At 36.8% G+C, this 14894-nt stretch overlaps 1 protein-coding gene across 7 annotated transcripts in view; it reads left to right on the forward strand.

Moving 5' to 3' along the window:
• The window catches only part of TRMT11 (tRNA methyltransferase 11 homolog), a 46602-nt gene that overhangs the window by 14820 nt on the left and 16888 nt on the right, over nt 1-14894 (forward strand). For 4 of the 7 annotated variants that reach the window (XM_069851829.1, XM_069851832.1, XM_069851831.1 and 1 more), the window contains 5 exons: nt 5-169; nt 1563-1635; nt 2371-2502; nt 5827-5947; nt 12563-13151. In XM_069851829.1, the coding sequence (XP_069707930.1) occupies nt 5-169; nt 1563-1635; nt 2371-2502; nt 5827-5947; nt 12563-12694 (623 nt within the window). In that variant the 3' untranslated portion in view covers nt 12695-13151. Of the gene's footprint in view, nt 1-4; nt 170-1562; nt 1636-2370; nt 2523-5826; nt 5948-12562; nt 13152-14894 lie in introns of those variants that run through there. The other 3 variants (XR_011336975.1, XR_011336976.1, XM_069851830.1) reach the window with 3 other exon arrangements.

Here is a 14894-nt window from a genome sequence, read left to right on the forward strand (position 1 = left end):
TCAGGCAAGGCAACCAGAAAGAACCAGAAATGGAGAGGGCCAGATGAAAATATCAGAGCTAATCTCCGACAGTATGGTTTAGAGAAGTACTACCTTGATGCACTAGTCTCTGATTCTTCAAGACCAATATGGCGAAAAGGGATGCTGTTTGATGCAATCATTACAGATCGTAAGTTAGTTAATGCTTTTTGTTGCCTAATAACAGTGTCTGAAAGGTTATTGCCTATATACATGCCTGTGTACATTGACTTAATGTCTTGATCAGTGCTCAGATCTGCAGCTTTTGTGTTGCCAAAAATCACTTTTGAGAGCAACACTGTGGAAATTGTATCTGCATTTGAAATCTCTGTATTTATTTTAAGTGTAATTATAAATGTGTAACAAAGCTGGCAGTAATACTTTCTTCCATGGAGAGAATATTGTTTGCCAATAGAAATCGATGTGGTTGGAAATCATCCTTTGAAGAAAACTCATTCAGTAAAGGCGTAACTGTATTGATGCGTGGAGACTTCTTATTAGAATGGTCTGTATTGCTGTTAGGACTTGATCTGCAACCACTGAAATCTGCCAGGAAGCTCTGGTGGACTACTGGAGACTTTTATTAAGAGCTCATTGGAATGCTTCCAAAGAGAAATTTTAATGCATTTCTGATACACTTCACTAGAAACACTAGCAGTTTGAAAGGATCTTCTGCTCCTTTAGCAACCTATGTAGTTAACACCATTCGTCATGCCTGAGAAGGAGTAGAGGCTAAGGAAATAAATAAGACCTTGATACAGCATTGATCTACTGATCTCTGGTGCTGGCTTTTATGATGACACATTCATATTAATTAGGAATAGGGAGTGTGGCTTTTCTTTTTGGGTTGCGTGCTAATTTTTATTTTGCCTGTTTGGCAGTAAGACAATGCAGAATATTAGTGTGACTTATAACTGAATTTGCAAATTGTGTCACAACTTATGCGTTTACAAAGTGGTGATTTTGGTGGTTCTGTGATGCTGAAACAAATCTCACAAAAACCCAAATGTGTTGATGAAATAAATATATTGTGCTATTAGAAATGTGCAAGAATATATGAGAAAAAGCTGCTCGTGGCTCTTATCTGTGTGAGAATTACCATTTGTGCAATGCGTAGGCAATAAATTCCACTAGATAAAATCTCATTTCTAAAAAGGTTAGCTACGTGCTGGAAGGGAGATGTTTGTGTCTGTCAGACAAAAGAGAATAGGATTATTTGTCAAATGTTGGAAATGTAAGGAGTATCTTTCAATGAACATAACAGAAAAGCATTGTCCTTTGTAGCACAGCAAACCTCTAGGCTGCTGGAAGCCTCTTACAGCTGAAGTTATTTCCTTGGAAGAGTTTTAAAGTAACCTTTTGGAGCAAGAAACTTTTTAATCGATCTTGAGGAAATTACCCTTACTAACTTCTACTTTGTAAAAGTTGTTCTTTTTTTTAACTTTATATAAGCCACATCTTGTGCACTGTTGTATATGTAGAATATAATTATATGTTATTTGACAAAGATTCTTATCTCTGCGTTGTGCGTTTGCTTTGTATAGCACCATATGGTATCAGAGAAGCTACTCGCAGAACAGCTTTGCAAAATGAAACAGTTAAGTCAGCTGAAAGAAGGTAGGTAAGCTGTTTTGTCTGTTGTAGAATATAAATGTCTTAATGGATACCCAGTCATAGTTTTTTAGAATCTTTATTATTTCTTGATTGGCTGTCAGCAGTTAAAAAAAATGACAGTAGTAGAAATTAAAGAAGAAAACCTCTTTTTGTTCTTTTTGCAAAACTGGTATGCAGCTTCCTGACATCCTCTTGTTTTTGTTCTCCCTGCTTATCGTTAGCACATGGTCAAATTTCAAATCCTATTTGTTGTCTCTATGAGTGACCATTACCTTGTGTTTCCTATTCTCAGAAAGTTCTCTTCAGTCCCTGCAAGCTGCAAAATCAGTCTAAAGTGGAAAACCTCTATTATACCTTGACTTTCTCTCTTGAATTTCCACTACTTCTTTCTCTTTAGATATAACGCGTCTTCTTTACTGACTGACTTTTCTTGCCTCTGCCTTTTACTCTAAATTGCCTTTAAGAAAGATGCTGTGCAAAGTAACTGTTCTTACACATGCTTGTCATCCTTTTGACTTCCATAAGTGTGAGAGATGATAGTCTCAAAAGCCAGCAGGGGAACTTTGGAAGTCATATTCCTCGTATTAGATGTTGTACTCCTGGATTGTCCTACACGGTTTTGTAAATCTCATATAGGACTATTTTATTCTTTGGTTTTTTTTGTTCTACTTTTTTTTTAATTAAAAATGAAGGTTTTACGTGTGCTTTTATGTTTACACTTGTAAATTTTATGTTTAGCGCAGAAAACCACATCTTCGTTTCATCCAGTTATCATCTCAGTGACATCTTTTTTGACCTCTTGAAGTTTGCGGCAGAATATCTGGTGATGGGAGGAAGATTAGTTTACTGGCTGCCAATATACAGGCCTGAGTATGTATTCTTGATTTCTGGTATGTAGTGTGTCAGAACGGATGCTACATTCACACCGTGCTTTCTTTCGAGTCATGATGCAGCTGGAACTTCCGTAGTACTAGCACTTAAGAGTAATAATCAGACTTCATATATTAGAACTTTGTATGAGGGAAAGCAGATTTTGAAATAAGGTTTTTGAACAAAGATAATTCCTGTCTGTTACCACAAATATAAAGCCTTCGCATGTCCTTGCGAATGCATGTCCAATGAGTTGAGGTTTAAGCTTAGAAAATTAGACTGTAGAGGGGCAGATAGATTTCTAAGATAGTAGCAAGGCCTTATTAATATGTGTTTCAGCTAGAGGAGTTGATAGAGGTGCATGACAGGGTCCTGTAAGAGAACATTCTTGGCTCTTTGGGATTTGGCACTACTAATTTGGCTTTCTTCTGAGAAATTAAAAGCCAGGTGAGCAAGTGATGGCAGTGAGAGGCAGGAAGTATAGGGGAGCAGTCGTGTTAGGGAAACAAGAGACAAGCAGCAGAGACTGCTGGATGCTCATTAGTGCAGCTTGAGATTATAACTGGGTTTAAAAGGAAAGACATCTGTTTGCTTGCCTTACTTTAGCATCTCTTAGGTAAGGTTTCAAAGGTTTTATTTTTTGATTGGTTGGTTGTTTTTTTTCAAAACCGTTCCACAGTGAAGAGAGGAATTTATGTGCAGTAGCTGTTTCCAAGTATATTCTAGATGTGGATGTCTTCTGAAAATAGCTCCTCTGGTGTCATATGTTTCTATGTACAATCAAACTGTACATGTATATAAAGTGGTTGTCATCCCTGGTTTTACTGTGGAAATGACTTGTGACAGTTCTACATGTAATTACCACACGCTGTTTTGAAGATTTTTAAATGAAAGGCAGCCATTTCTGTTACATGTTTCTGTAGCAGAAGAGTGCACTTAGTAGCTTTCGTATTTTGAAAATTGGTAACTTAGGCTTTTTTTTTCTTGTAAGACTATTCAAAAACAGAACAATGAATGCCATTAACAGTTACGCCTGATTGTTCAAGATGTCTGTATACATGCTTAACCCTGACAGACCCCGTGTAGTGAATCCTTAGATTTCCATGTCTGTAAACTCTGTATGGAATTACTGAGGTTATTCTGTTTGTTAGAATACCAGAGCCTTTTGTCTGCTTATTGCATATTGGTAAGGGCATGCTGCTTCAGTGCAGCAGTATTAGATAACTATGAACTGCCCATTCTGGTTCTACTTTTGTTGCTGGTTTGGGGAGGTCAGTGCTCTCAATCTCTAGTGCCTCTTAAAAAGTAAATATGTACATACAACTATGAATTGACTTTATGCAATAAAGGTTGAAATACTGAGATTGCTCTATTAGTACAGAATGTTAGTATAGTCACTTCATTTTCAGCTGTAATGATGAAGACAGGAACAAATATTAAAGCAAGTATGTGGAGGGAAGATAAGATACTGTCTGCTAATATATTGTGCTCTCAGTTATCCGTTGGCAACACCTGCCATCAGGTTCATACTTGAGATCATTGTGTACTACCTTAAATTAAACCCCAAACTAGATTGAAATCGATATCTGTTAAACTCTCTGCTGCTATATTTCTTATTTGATAATGTTGTGAGATTTACCTGAAAGAATGTAGGAATATATGCATTAATGCTAACAGACAAGGCCTTTTAACAAAATGATAATGATCTCTCCCTCTGCAAGATAGCATCTCACTCCAAAGTTTACTCTTTCAATCTGACATTGAAATCATTGTTGAGTCTGAATTCTTTTAATTCCTAGCAGTCAGGCTTTTCTATGGTTATGAAGAGGAACTTTAAAGATGTTGTGGCAGACTGCCTACCTTTGTAGGAGGGAGAGCCAGTTTGATGGTACAAGATGCATCATCTTGTGTAATAGAAAAAACAACAGAGAATTAATTTGATGCTCCTTTTTCAAAAGCATGTTCTAAATTCACCTAGCAGAAGTGATGATTTGATTTCACACGTGAGAAGTGATTGTTTTGCCATCTGGAAGTTTTGGAACAATGCAAAGGGGCAGTTTTTTCCTCTTTACAAGTCTGTATGTGTTTGTATTTGTCTTTGTCTTACTTGTTTAACAGCTCACTATTATCTTGAAGAAATGTTAAGATTTCTATCAGCAACTATATGGATTCTATTTTGTGTTCTGTTTCATTTGACTTCTCTTTCTCCTGGAATAATACATTTACTTTGTAAAGTGCATTCAGAAAATACACCTCTTTAGAGGATTCTTTTAAGTTCAAGTGTTAGGTGTGGAAGTTGTTTAGTTCTGCTTTTTAGTGTCTGACTTCTGTTGATCCCCAAGCATTGGGGAATCATGAGAGCAAACATTTTATAAGAAGTCAGTCATGGACAGTACCATCTATCTTTTTCTGTATTATGTTGAAGTAATGATTAGGGGAAAACTTATTACAAAAACTAAGACTAAATGGTCAGTCTGCATCGCAGTACAGAGGAAGGATGTCTGATCTCATGTTTATCTTATTAGCTAGGTCAATACTTCTTGATCCTCTAGTTCTATACAAAGCTCTTAAATTCTTCCATTCCTCTTTCAGCATTTGGAGAAGCAGAAGGATCGAAAGCAATTTAGAGAAAGCTGTTTCTATAGAAAAATAATATGATTCTGAGATGGAGGCACTTAAAACTGTAGCTGCTTGCTTCTATAGACAGGATTTACTTACAAGCCAGTGTTCATACCATTTGATGTTACCAGACAATGGATTTTTTTTTCTTCCCTTTAGAAGAAGAAATTACAATGCAATACATTTGTAAAATTGAATCTGGAAGTCCAGGAACTTTACTGTTTAATAAAAACTGTTTTAATGTGATTTGTAATTGAAATGTAATGGTCTCCTTTTAGGGAGACAGAGTTAAGTCTCTTGTTCCTGTGACTTAGTATATGGTGACTGTGGAATAAATTTTTAAGATTACGGCTCCTACTTGGATAAGTTGTTACTTGTGATTGGCTGAGATATTTTTCTACTTGAAATTATACAGGCAGGCCTCTGTGCATACATTAACATCATGTAATTATATGTAGAAAATATGTGTGTAGGTCTCCTTACTGTGGAGTTTCAATTTATTCTACAGATTTTATGTCACAAGATGACTGGAGTTTATGAATTAAAACTTCCAGAGCACCAATACCGGGATTTCTTATATCAGGTTAAAATGCACAGAAACTTTCTAGCATTAGCAATTTTGTGAAGAATCTGTATGAATTTTGTTTCAGATGCAAGTATTCCAGTTCATGAGCGTTCAACTCTGTGAATGTTTATTTCTTCCAGATATACAGAAGAGATCATTCCTCGCCACCCGTGCCTGAAACTCATTAGCAACTGTGAGCAGATGCTTTCCAGCCACACATCGAGGCGCCTGATAACCATGGAAAAGGTGAAAGAGTTCAAGGTAAGCTTGATTATATTGTGTAAAGTAGTAGTTATTGCATTAATGAAAAGTTTGTGCTGTTGAATATAGCATTTGATCCATATTTCTATTGCAGTAGAGTTTTTTTATGATGAGAGAGCTTTTGTAAAATTACCACATATTTTGTTAAAATAAATTCACAGAATCACTAGGTTGGAAAAGACCCATTGGATCATCGAATCCAACCATTCCTATCAATCACTAAACCATGCGCCTCAGCACTTCATCCACCTGTCCTTTAAACGCCTTCAGGGAAGGTGACTTTAAGGGTGGTGATTTAAGGGTTTGCTCTTTTTCTTTTTCTCCTCAGATTTTGATAAACTTTAAATCCTGAGCAAGCTGCTTAAGTGTGAAAGATAACTTTGAACTTATGGTTACTTGTGAAACTTCATGTGCTTTTCCTGGAAAACTGAATTCTAGTGAATCATATTCACAAGGATGCCTAGGTGCCCAAGTTCTTATTGATTCCAAAGTGTGATTTGGTTCCTAAGTAAATAAATACCTTTGTGGATGTGGCAGTACAGCTGAACCATATTGAATTCTGTTGTTTCATTTCTAAAGTGGTACTTCTTTAGCTTTTGGAAAGAATATGTGTCTGTGACATAAGCACAGTGAAGCACGTTGTTGTTTTTGATTGTTTGTATTGTGACGTAAGTGTGTCTCCTGAGGCACTGAGACCAGGGAATAATGCATTCAGGTCTCCTTTCTGTTCTTGCTGCTTCTCTCGCCTAACACTGTTAAAAAAGATGCTAAACAAAGATGAAGCAATTTCTTAATGAAAACACATGCAAAAAGCAAGTGCATGTTTTTAGTGTATTCCCTGTCAGTTGGAAGAGCTATTTTAAACGACAGGACATACAGTCAGGCTGCTGTCTCTGCTTGGTGCTTGCACTAATAACACAGCAGGGTTTCAGTACTGGATTCATAATACTAACGATGATGGAGGTTCTCAAGCAACAACTGATTTTTTTTTTTTTTTTTTTTTTTTTAAATGCTGTATGTGGATTTGAGAGCCAGAGCTGCCAGCTTCACCAGCAGTGAACCGAGCGGGAAAATTATGAAAGTTTTTGACGTGTGTGTGGGCGTTCGTTGAGGTTTTCTACAGGAGTTTGATTATTGCCAGTGCTCTAGGACAACATGTTCTAATTTAGAAAAATATATTCACCTTTCTATGAGTAGACTTCCATTATTTGTTTTTCTAGTTTTTTGCATCACCTGTTCTTCAGTACATGCGTTGACAGGTTCGTGTCTGGAAATGCTTAGCTCGGAGCACCTGAGAATAGTTGGCAGGCTTATTGCTTTTATTTAAAACTGTGCAGGTGCTTACACTCAGAACTCCAGATGGCTTTTAGATAATTTAAAGATACCAAAGCCCATATACTCTTACTAATGATGAAAAACTTGTCGAAATAACAAGATAAACACACATTAGCTAGCACCTGCTTAGGTTATGGTCTTATTGTTTCATGTCTTAAGATTTCCCCACTCCAGTGTCCCTTACCTGGAAGATGTTTTTTCCTGTCATGGTCAGCTTTTGAATTGGATACATATAATTCACCAGATATGTTTATAAAATCGAATATTTGGAGTTTGGCTGTTTTTCTTTCTCCCAAATGAAGGGGTAAATTTTTATAAATATACAAGCATTTATGTTTCCAGATAGCTCCTGACTGTTTTACTAAACTGATTTGTAACAGGCACTCATAGATGCCTTTTAATTCAGCTTAGTGTAGGACTTGAAAGTTGCAAAGAAATTTTACATGTCATGTACTGTCATTGTGCAGTTCTTTAGTTTCCCCAGTGTTTGCCACCAGTAATAAATTGCAGATTTCACAGCAAATTCATTCTCACTATTAGTACTCTAAACTCTTACATGGAGATTAAGTCAGTTACTGTAAAAAAAGTGTAAATGTATCTTCCATTGTGCCAGTTTATTTTGAAAAAGCCTTAAAATATATAGTTATTCAAGACTGAAAGGTCTCAGGCTGACACCAGTATTTTAATTCGCATAATTATTTTTTATCTAAATGTCAATTAACTGGTAAATGGTTAAGCAGTGAGAAAATTAGTGTATAACATTTTAAATTATTTATTATTTAATTATCTATTATTTAATTATTTTTTATTATTATTATTTATTATTTTATTATTATTGCCACATGAATACTTGAGAGTCTGTCTAGTGATCAACCAACTATTTTCAGAAGGGATGGAGTTAGTAACAGTATTTAACTTAAAGGGTTGTTTGCTACTCCTTTTCTTTGCATGTCTACTTTCCTGTCTTCTGAGGCTGGTTGATTTCCCCATGCTGAATTATTTAAGCTATTGCCAAATTACTTGTTTAATTCCGCTGCTGGCTCTCTTGTAGAAATATATGGTATCTATTTAGCTGATAAATGCTACCTAGTGTGGAAGTTTCTAATGAGGACTTCTTAAAAAAAATGTTAGAGGAGGCATCTGTAATTGACAAGGGCTAAGAGAGACACTTAGAAATTATGTAGTAAGATGAAACAGCAATCTTGATTGAAGAAGGAACTCTGAGCATATTACTGCTCGTGAAAGCACTCTGGTGCATCAGGCATACAAATCTACCACAGTGAACAGGTCCAGCATTTCAATGTAAATGGTCACTCCGGAGTCTTTATTGGAGTAGAACTTTTCCTACTGAATTTGGCAATGTCTGTTCCTGGACCTGTTGTCCCTGATTTGGAAATTGCTTGGTATTATTTATAGCTGCATAAGATCAGTACAAATGGTTTCTGTAGCTACTGTGCAGCACCAGATGTAGGGTGGTAGGAAGCTTTGATAAGGCTAGAAAGATTTTTTTTAAACAAAAACTGAACATGGGTAATTACCCTGAAACTGAACTGCAGTATGCTGGATTCATAAAAACCTTTAGAATTTCACTTAATATTTGCCAAGATTTAAAAAAAATCCAAAGCTTTCTTGTTGCTTTTAAGATTTCCCCTCTTTTTCCACCTCTTTCATTACTTACTGGAGATCTGTAACACCTTTTGTAGTGTTGTCTTTAGAACAAGTAAGTGTTGAGTTGGAAACACAAATTAACTAAAAGCAGTTCAGTAGCATGCACTTAGACAAGAACTTTGTTGGTTTTCAGTTGTCACAGAAGTAATAGTAAAACATTTCGGAGCAAAAATTTTATGGGATAACTGTTGTTTGCAATTAGTCTGCTGTTTTGAGAACTTAAATTATTCCGAGTGAGAAGCAAGGATGATGATAAAGAATGACCGGAAATTAGTAAACATCTTCAGTTCTGACTTTTTACAAATAAAGGAAAAGGTCTTGACTGGCACACTGGGGAAAGAGCTGAGCTAGTGCCAAGCGAGCTGATGGGTGCTGATCAGTCTTGGAAATGATTTCTTGGGAAGTCTCGGTGTTTTGTGTTGAATAACCAGTTACAAACTTTACGCCTTGGAAAATACGTACAGTTGTTTCAAAGGAAATAAGTGAAAAAGCTGTTTGCTTCTAGGTACAGCTGTGTATCACAAGCAGTACTTCTTATTCCTCTTCCAGTGTGTCATGTTAAGAGGAGGAAAGAGACTATGTCCCTTAAGACGTAGTGATTCATCTCCATTGCCTGATTTTAAACCATCCATATTAACTGCACTGGACAACTGATGCGTCCGAGGGAGAGTTGACACTGCCACAGACACCTATCTTCTCTTACTGCAAAACATTCCTGCCACATATTTAGAGTGCATATTTTACCAGTATATGCTGCTCAAGATAGGACTTAACTGAGGATGTTTGAATGGCTTTCTTACTGAGATGAGCAGATGCCTGTGCAAACAGTCACAACAAACTGTTTCATGAAGGTAATTTTTGACGAGTTCTTGTGTCTGTAGAATTAAATACAGCGCCTCTCTAATGTTCAGAGTGTGCCCATACAGCTCCCTATGTAGATGTAAAATACCCTAAGCTAGAATTTGTTCAGAGATAATTATTCTCTGAAATGCACAGGTTCCTTTTACTTTTGATCAGTTCTCATGTTGCCCATAAAATTGTTTTGACTAGTAAATGTCAACTGTGAGCAACATCTCCAGGTAGTTCAGAGTTTCTTATTTTCTTTCCCCCTTTTTAAGAAGCAATTCCTGACTTGTCCCTTTTCTCTAAAGCAATTATGATCTTTATTGGACAGTCAAGTCCATACAGAGGAGAGATAGGGAGTGGAAGCTCTTTAGATAGATTTATTGTGATGTGGGCCAGAAGCTTCCTTTGCAAGCTTTCCCAAGAGATCTGTTCCTGACTGCAGATGCCCTCTCATCTTGTGAGCAATGATTTGCATAGCTTTATAGGAAGACTGGATTTCTGAAATGGATTCTGCTGTGGAGTGATGCACCAAGCCTGCTTCCATTTGATAAATGCAGATGCTCTTCTTAGAATTGGGTTTTAATGCAGTTTGTTGTCTTCGATATCGTATCCTCCTTTTGCCCTAAGCAGCTCAGGAGTAGATTGGGACAGTTCCTTTCTTCCTTCCTTCCTTCACCCTGAATCAGCATTTTGTTACCTAAGGAATCAAGATGAGCGATGTACAGATGTGTGACCTTTTAGAGGTTGTCGGGATTGTTTTTTATGTTAAGATACATCTTTCAGGGTCAAATAACCCACCCATTTCACAAAACAAGCAAATTAGAGTTATCATTAAAACACATCCCAAAGTTCTAAAAATGTATTATATATTTAGGTCAAAGAAGGATGAATGACCTGCAAATTCAGGGGAACAGTAAGTGGCCTTCTCCTCAGGGTGGTCCTGTATAAGAGACCAGGAGAAGTGGATCCAGACTGGCTGTGAGAGAGCAGCATGTCTTAAATCCTCCTTGTTTCTTGTCTGCCAGTAGCATTTCCCCCAGACATGTTAAAAGCCTGTTGATTATTATCAACCTGAGAATGATCTTAGAGGTGGCGGTCCCTCACAAGTGACCAAAAGACGATAGTACTGTATCTGCATTGGGATTACTGATGTCATTTTCTCCTGGCATTTTCCGACATTGCAATATTTAAATAGAACTAATTTGGTGCTACCGGTGTATATGCTGTATGTGTTAGCTATCCATATGGTGCTTAACATTTAGCAAATTAATTTAAGCCAGTGGCTGCTATGATAACTACTTCATAGGAATATCTCATTGTGTCCAGAAGAGGGCACTTGTACATGCACACAGATATCTTGCTGTGTTGAAAAAGCTTTCCTTTCACTCCTTTAGAATGCGAATGAGGATATCCAAAGCAAGATGAGGTGTTGCCCTTGCTAGGTGAGAGCCTGGACAGGCTACAGAATAGCTGAAGGAGGGGGAATTGTCCACTAGCATTCAGTTTATCCTTGCATTGTAATACTTTTATAGTGTGAAAATATTGACGTAAACCTACGTCTGTGTTCTTACTGCTTACACTAAAGCATTCCACGGTGACCTTATTTTTGGATATGGATAAATAACTCTGAACTCTAAACATATATGATGAACCAGTCTATATGTTGCTACTTTGCATAAAAAAAAATTATAGCATTGAGGATGCATTGAGAAGAAAGATTCAGCAGAGCGGAGGTTTAGTTCTGTCGTATGCTTGTTTTTATTTTCTCTTTGCACAGTTCAGTTGTTCTGTGTGAGGCTGCTTATCTCAGTTCCATCTTGTTATTGAGCATAATAAACTGAGAGCTGTAACTGTAAAACTGTTTTTAAAAGTTTCCATCAGTTTTCTTGAACACTCAGATTAAAGTTTGATGTATTGTATTACAGTATTGGTGACAGTAGTTGACAGGTATCTTAGTTGTGTAAATCCACAGTACATGTTGAACTAAACCTTTATACATACATAATGGGCCAATTTTCTACTCAGGTATTATGTGTAGGGGTTTACTGTGTCAGCTTCCAGAAGTAAGTGAATACTGCAAAAAAAAAAAAAAATTAAAAAAAAAACCTTCTGATAGCGCATCAGTAACTGCAGGAACTCATTTTAATTATTTGTGTTCCTCTTCTGTTTGTATTTGCCTTGCACAAACCTCTGAGTTATTGAATTTTGATGGTATTTCTTATGGAAACTAACCTATATATTTTCCTTTATAAAGGCTGTGTGGCGTAGTACCAGTACTCATTCATTCATGCAAGGGTTGGATGCTGATGTTAGCTGAGAGATTTCCAGTGATGCAGAACTATTAAAACTTCAAATGACTGGTGCTGACAGCTTGCATCATTTTGCTGTACAGAGGAGAATAAGGAAAATATGAATGAATACGTTACAAGCAACCACCCCTGCACCCCAAACATCCCTTGTCTGCTTATAGCTTGCATTTTATCAATGTCAAATGAGAATCCATTGCATCTGGATTTTCATTTCTCTTAAATGCCGAGACTTTGCAGTAGGATGTATGTGCTCTTGTTAATCTTAATGGAAACCTTAGCATTCTAGTTTTGGAATTCCTAAATCAATCTAATGACTTATGTTTGCCATTTAATTATTAAAAACAAACAAAATGAACGCCAACAACTTTATTCTTGGTTGTAATTGTCTGAAAAGGTTTGGAGGAAAACCTGAACATACTACCATAAAACCTTATGCTTGCATTTTGATGCCATGCAGGATCAAGATCAGAATTCTTACTTGTTGGATGGTCAATATATGCCATACAGGGGACACAATTCATTCCGTGAGAAGTATTTCAGTGGTGTGACAAAGAGAATTGCCAAAGAAGAAAAAGACAATCAGAAGTAAAATATAATACAAGCAGATTAAAGAAAAACGAGGAAAGAATGAAGATTATGTTTCTTTGTAAGGACATCTGGAAATAAACATTCATTTGGATGCTTCAGAGAAATAAATACCGCTTTTAATTCTAAAACAAGATGAAACCCACAACACAGGTTGAGAACAGTTCTTTTTAATTAGCTTTGTTTATAGTGGATTTTATTGTACAAGTTTTTTTGACTCTTATTTAATTTATATTTGTACTTTAAAGTACTAACGATGATTGACTAAAACCATTATTATTGTTCTTTCTCCATTAATGTTTACAAAAAAGTAGTAGTATTATTTGGCTTCTTAAACTGTGAACATCTGGCTGTTTTAGAAACACGTGGTGGTGATCAAGGATTGCTTATTAACAAGATAATTTTCATTTGTTTGGTTTTTTTGTAAATGGTATACAATAAAACAGAGGAGATTGTTGTCAGTTTTTTGTAATTGTTGCATGCAACAACTGCTTGTTTGAATTCCGATGGCTCTGGCTGAGGCCAGCAGTGCTTAAAAAAACACCCCAAAACCACCAAGAAACAAGTGCACATGCGCATTCATACACGCACCCACCTCGCAAAAGCCTGAGTGACCTGACAAACTCTGGAGCGCCTGTTAAACCCTGTGAAGCCTGTCCACATCTGAAGCTCATCTGTACCTTGGATTTGCTTTTGCATTCCTAAACCTTGACTCTTGGTCAAGCCAACTGTCTGCAATTTTTGGTTCAGAAACTGATAGTTAAAGCAGTAACAACAACAGCATAAAATCAGTAATGATTCCCTAATGGTACTAAGCCTAATCAAATCTCTGAAATTGAAGCTATATTTGTTAAAAAGGCAAACTTTGCTGAATCCACACCATGTCCATCATGAAAATACCTCATCTGAAAACCACTAAGCCCATTAATTTAGGATGTTAATGGCTCTTCTCATTTTGGTGGTCAAATGTTCTTCAGCAGGGTGTTGGTGAATGTATTTACTTACTCCAGGCAGAGAAAGCTCAGCTTGCAGCAAGTTACTGACTGTGGTCATGTTAGAATCTTTGTAGATTATAATCTTCAAGTGCCTTCATAAAACCAGTGATACCTAGGAAGGTGTCACGAGTCGTTGTGTAGATGTGGTTGAGTTCGTTAACTGAATTTGCTCGTGTGTGTTTCGGTCCTTCGCTGCAGCAGGGAGAGCTCACATGCTCAATGACAACTTTGTCTGACCTTCTGGATCTAATCTGTGGTGTGTTAGGAGGTTCTGAAATAGTGATTTATTTTCTGTGTTTCCATTGTAAATCACTTTATTTTGAAACTTTTAATGTCAGCTGTATAATAGTTGTTCTGGGCTGAACTTGGAGCAAGATCAAAACTCACATTTTTTCAAAAGTGGAATTTGAATCAATCACTCAAATATTACATCTAAAAATTGCTGCTTCTGAAAACCTGTCTTCATACAACTTCTGACTTCAATTTTAGCATTACAATTTGGCTTTCAGGTTTTATTACTTTACAAATTAAAATTACTTTCTGTTCTTCATAGACAAGGAATTTTTCTAGATGGATTTATTAAACATTTATAACTTCATTTTCATGAAAGTTACCCTATGTAGACATGAACTAAATGATTATACAGGATGTAAGGTAGTGGCAAATCTGGCTCTGTCTATTCAAAGAGAGTGATTTAATTTTATTTCTTCTCTGCCTGGTCCAACTTCTAGTCCATTCAGCAGTGGTGGTGTGGCCTCTGTTTAGCAGTTCATACATAACAGCTCTATCATTACTGAAGAATACCATTTTGAGCAGAAACTGTGAGCCTGTTTGGGGTACTGCATCCACATCCGCTAATCAAAAAGTGTAGAATTGAAATCAGATGTTAAGTGTCTGTTCCCCACTTTAAAGCTATCATTTGGAAATATTTCTGATCTTTAGCTTTCTCCTCGCTTAATGCACATGCTCCAGCCTATTGTATGTGCAGACTTGTGAAGCAGAGGCATTTATAGCTTTGCTTGCGCTCGCTTTAGCAAAGGACTGACAGGCGGGTGAGTTATCCTTTCGGCAGGACTTGGCCATCGATGGCCGCGGTTTCTGGCGCTTTCGTTCGATCTGGTTCCATTCAGTCTCTTTCTGTGGGGTTCAGTTTCCTGTCCCTGGCAGGGAGGGTCAGTTCATGAGCCTGCGCTGAACTCATGCCATTGT

Source organism: Phaenicophaeus curvirostris, chromosome 2 (genome assembly GCF_032191515.1).
Source record: "Phaenicophaeus curvirostris isolate KB17595 chromosome 2, BPBGC_Pcur_1.0, whole genome shotgun sequence".
Taxonomy (NCBI): domain Eukaryota; kingdom Metazoa; phylum Chordata; class Aves; order Cuculiformes; family Cuculidae; genus Phaenicophaeus; species Phaenicophaeus curvirostris.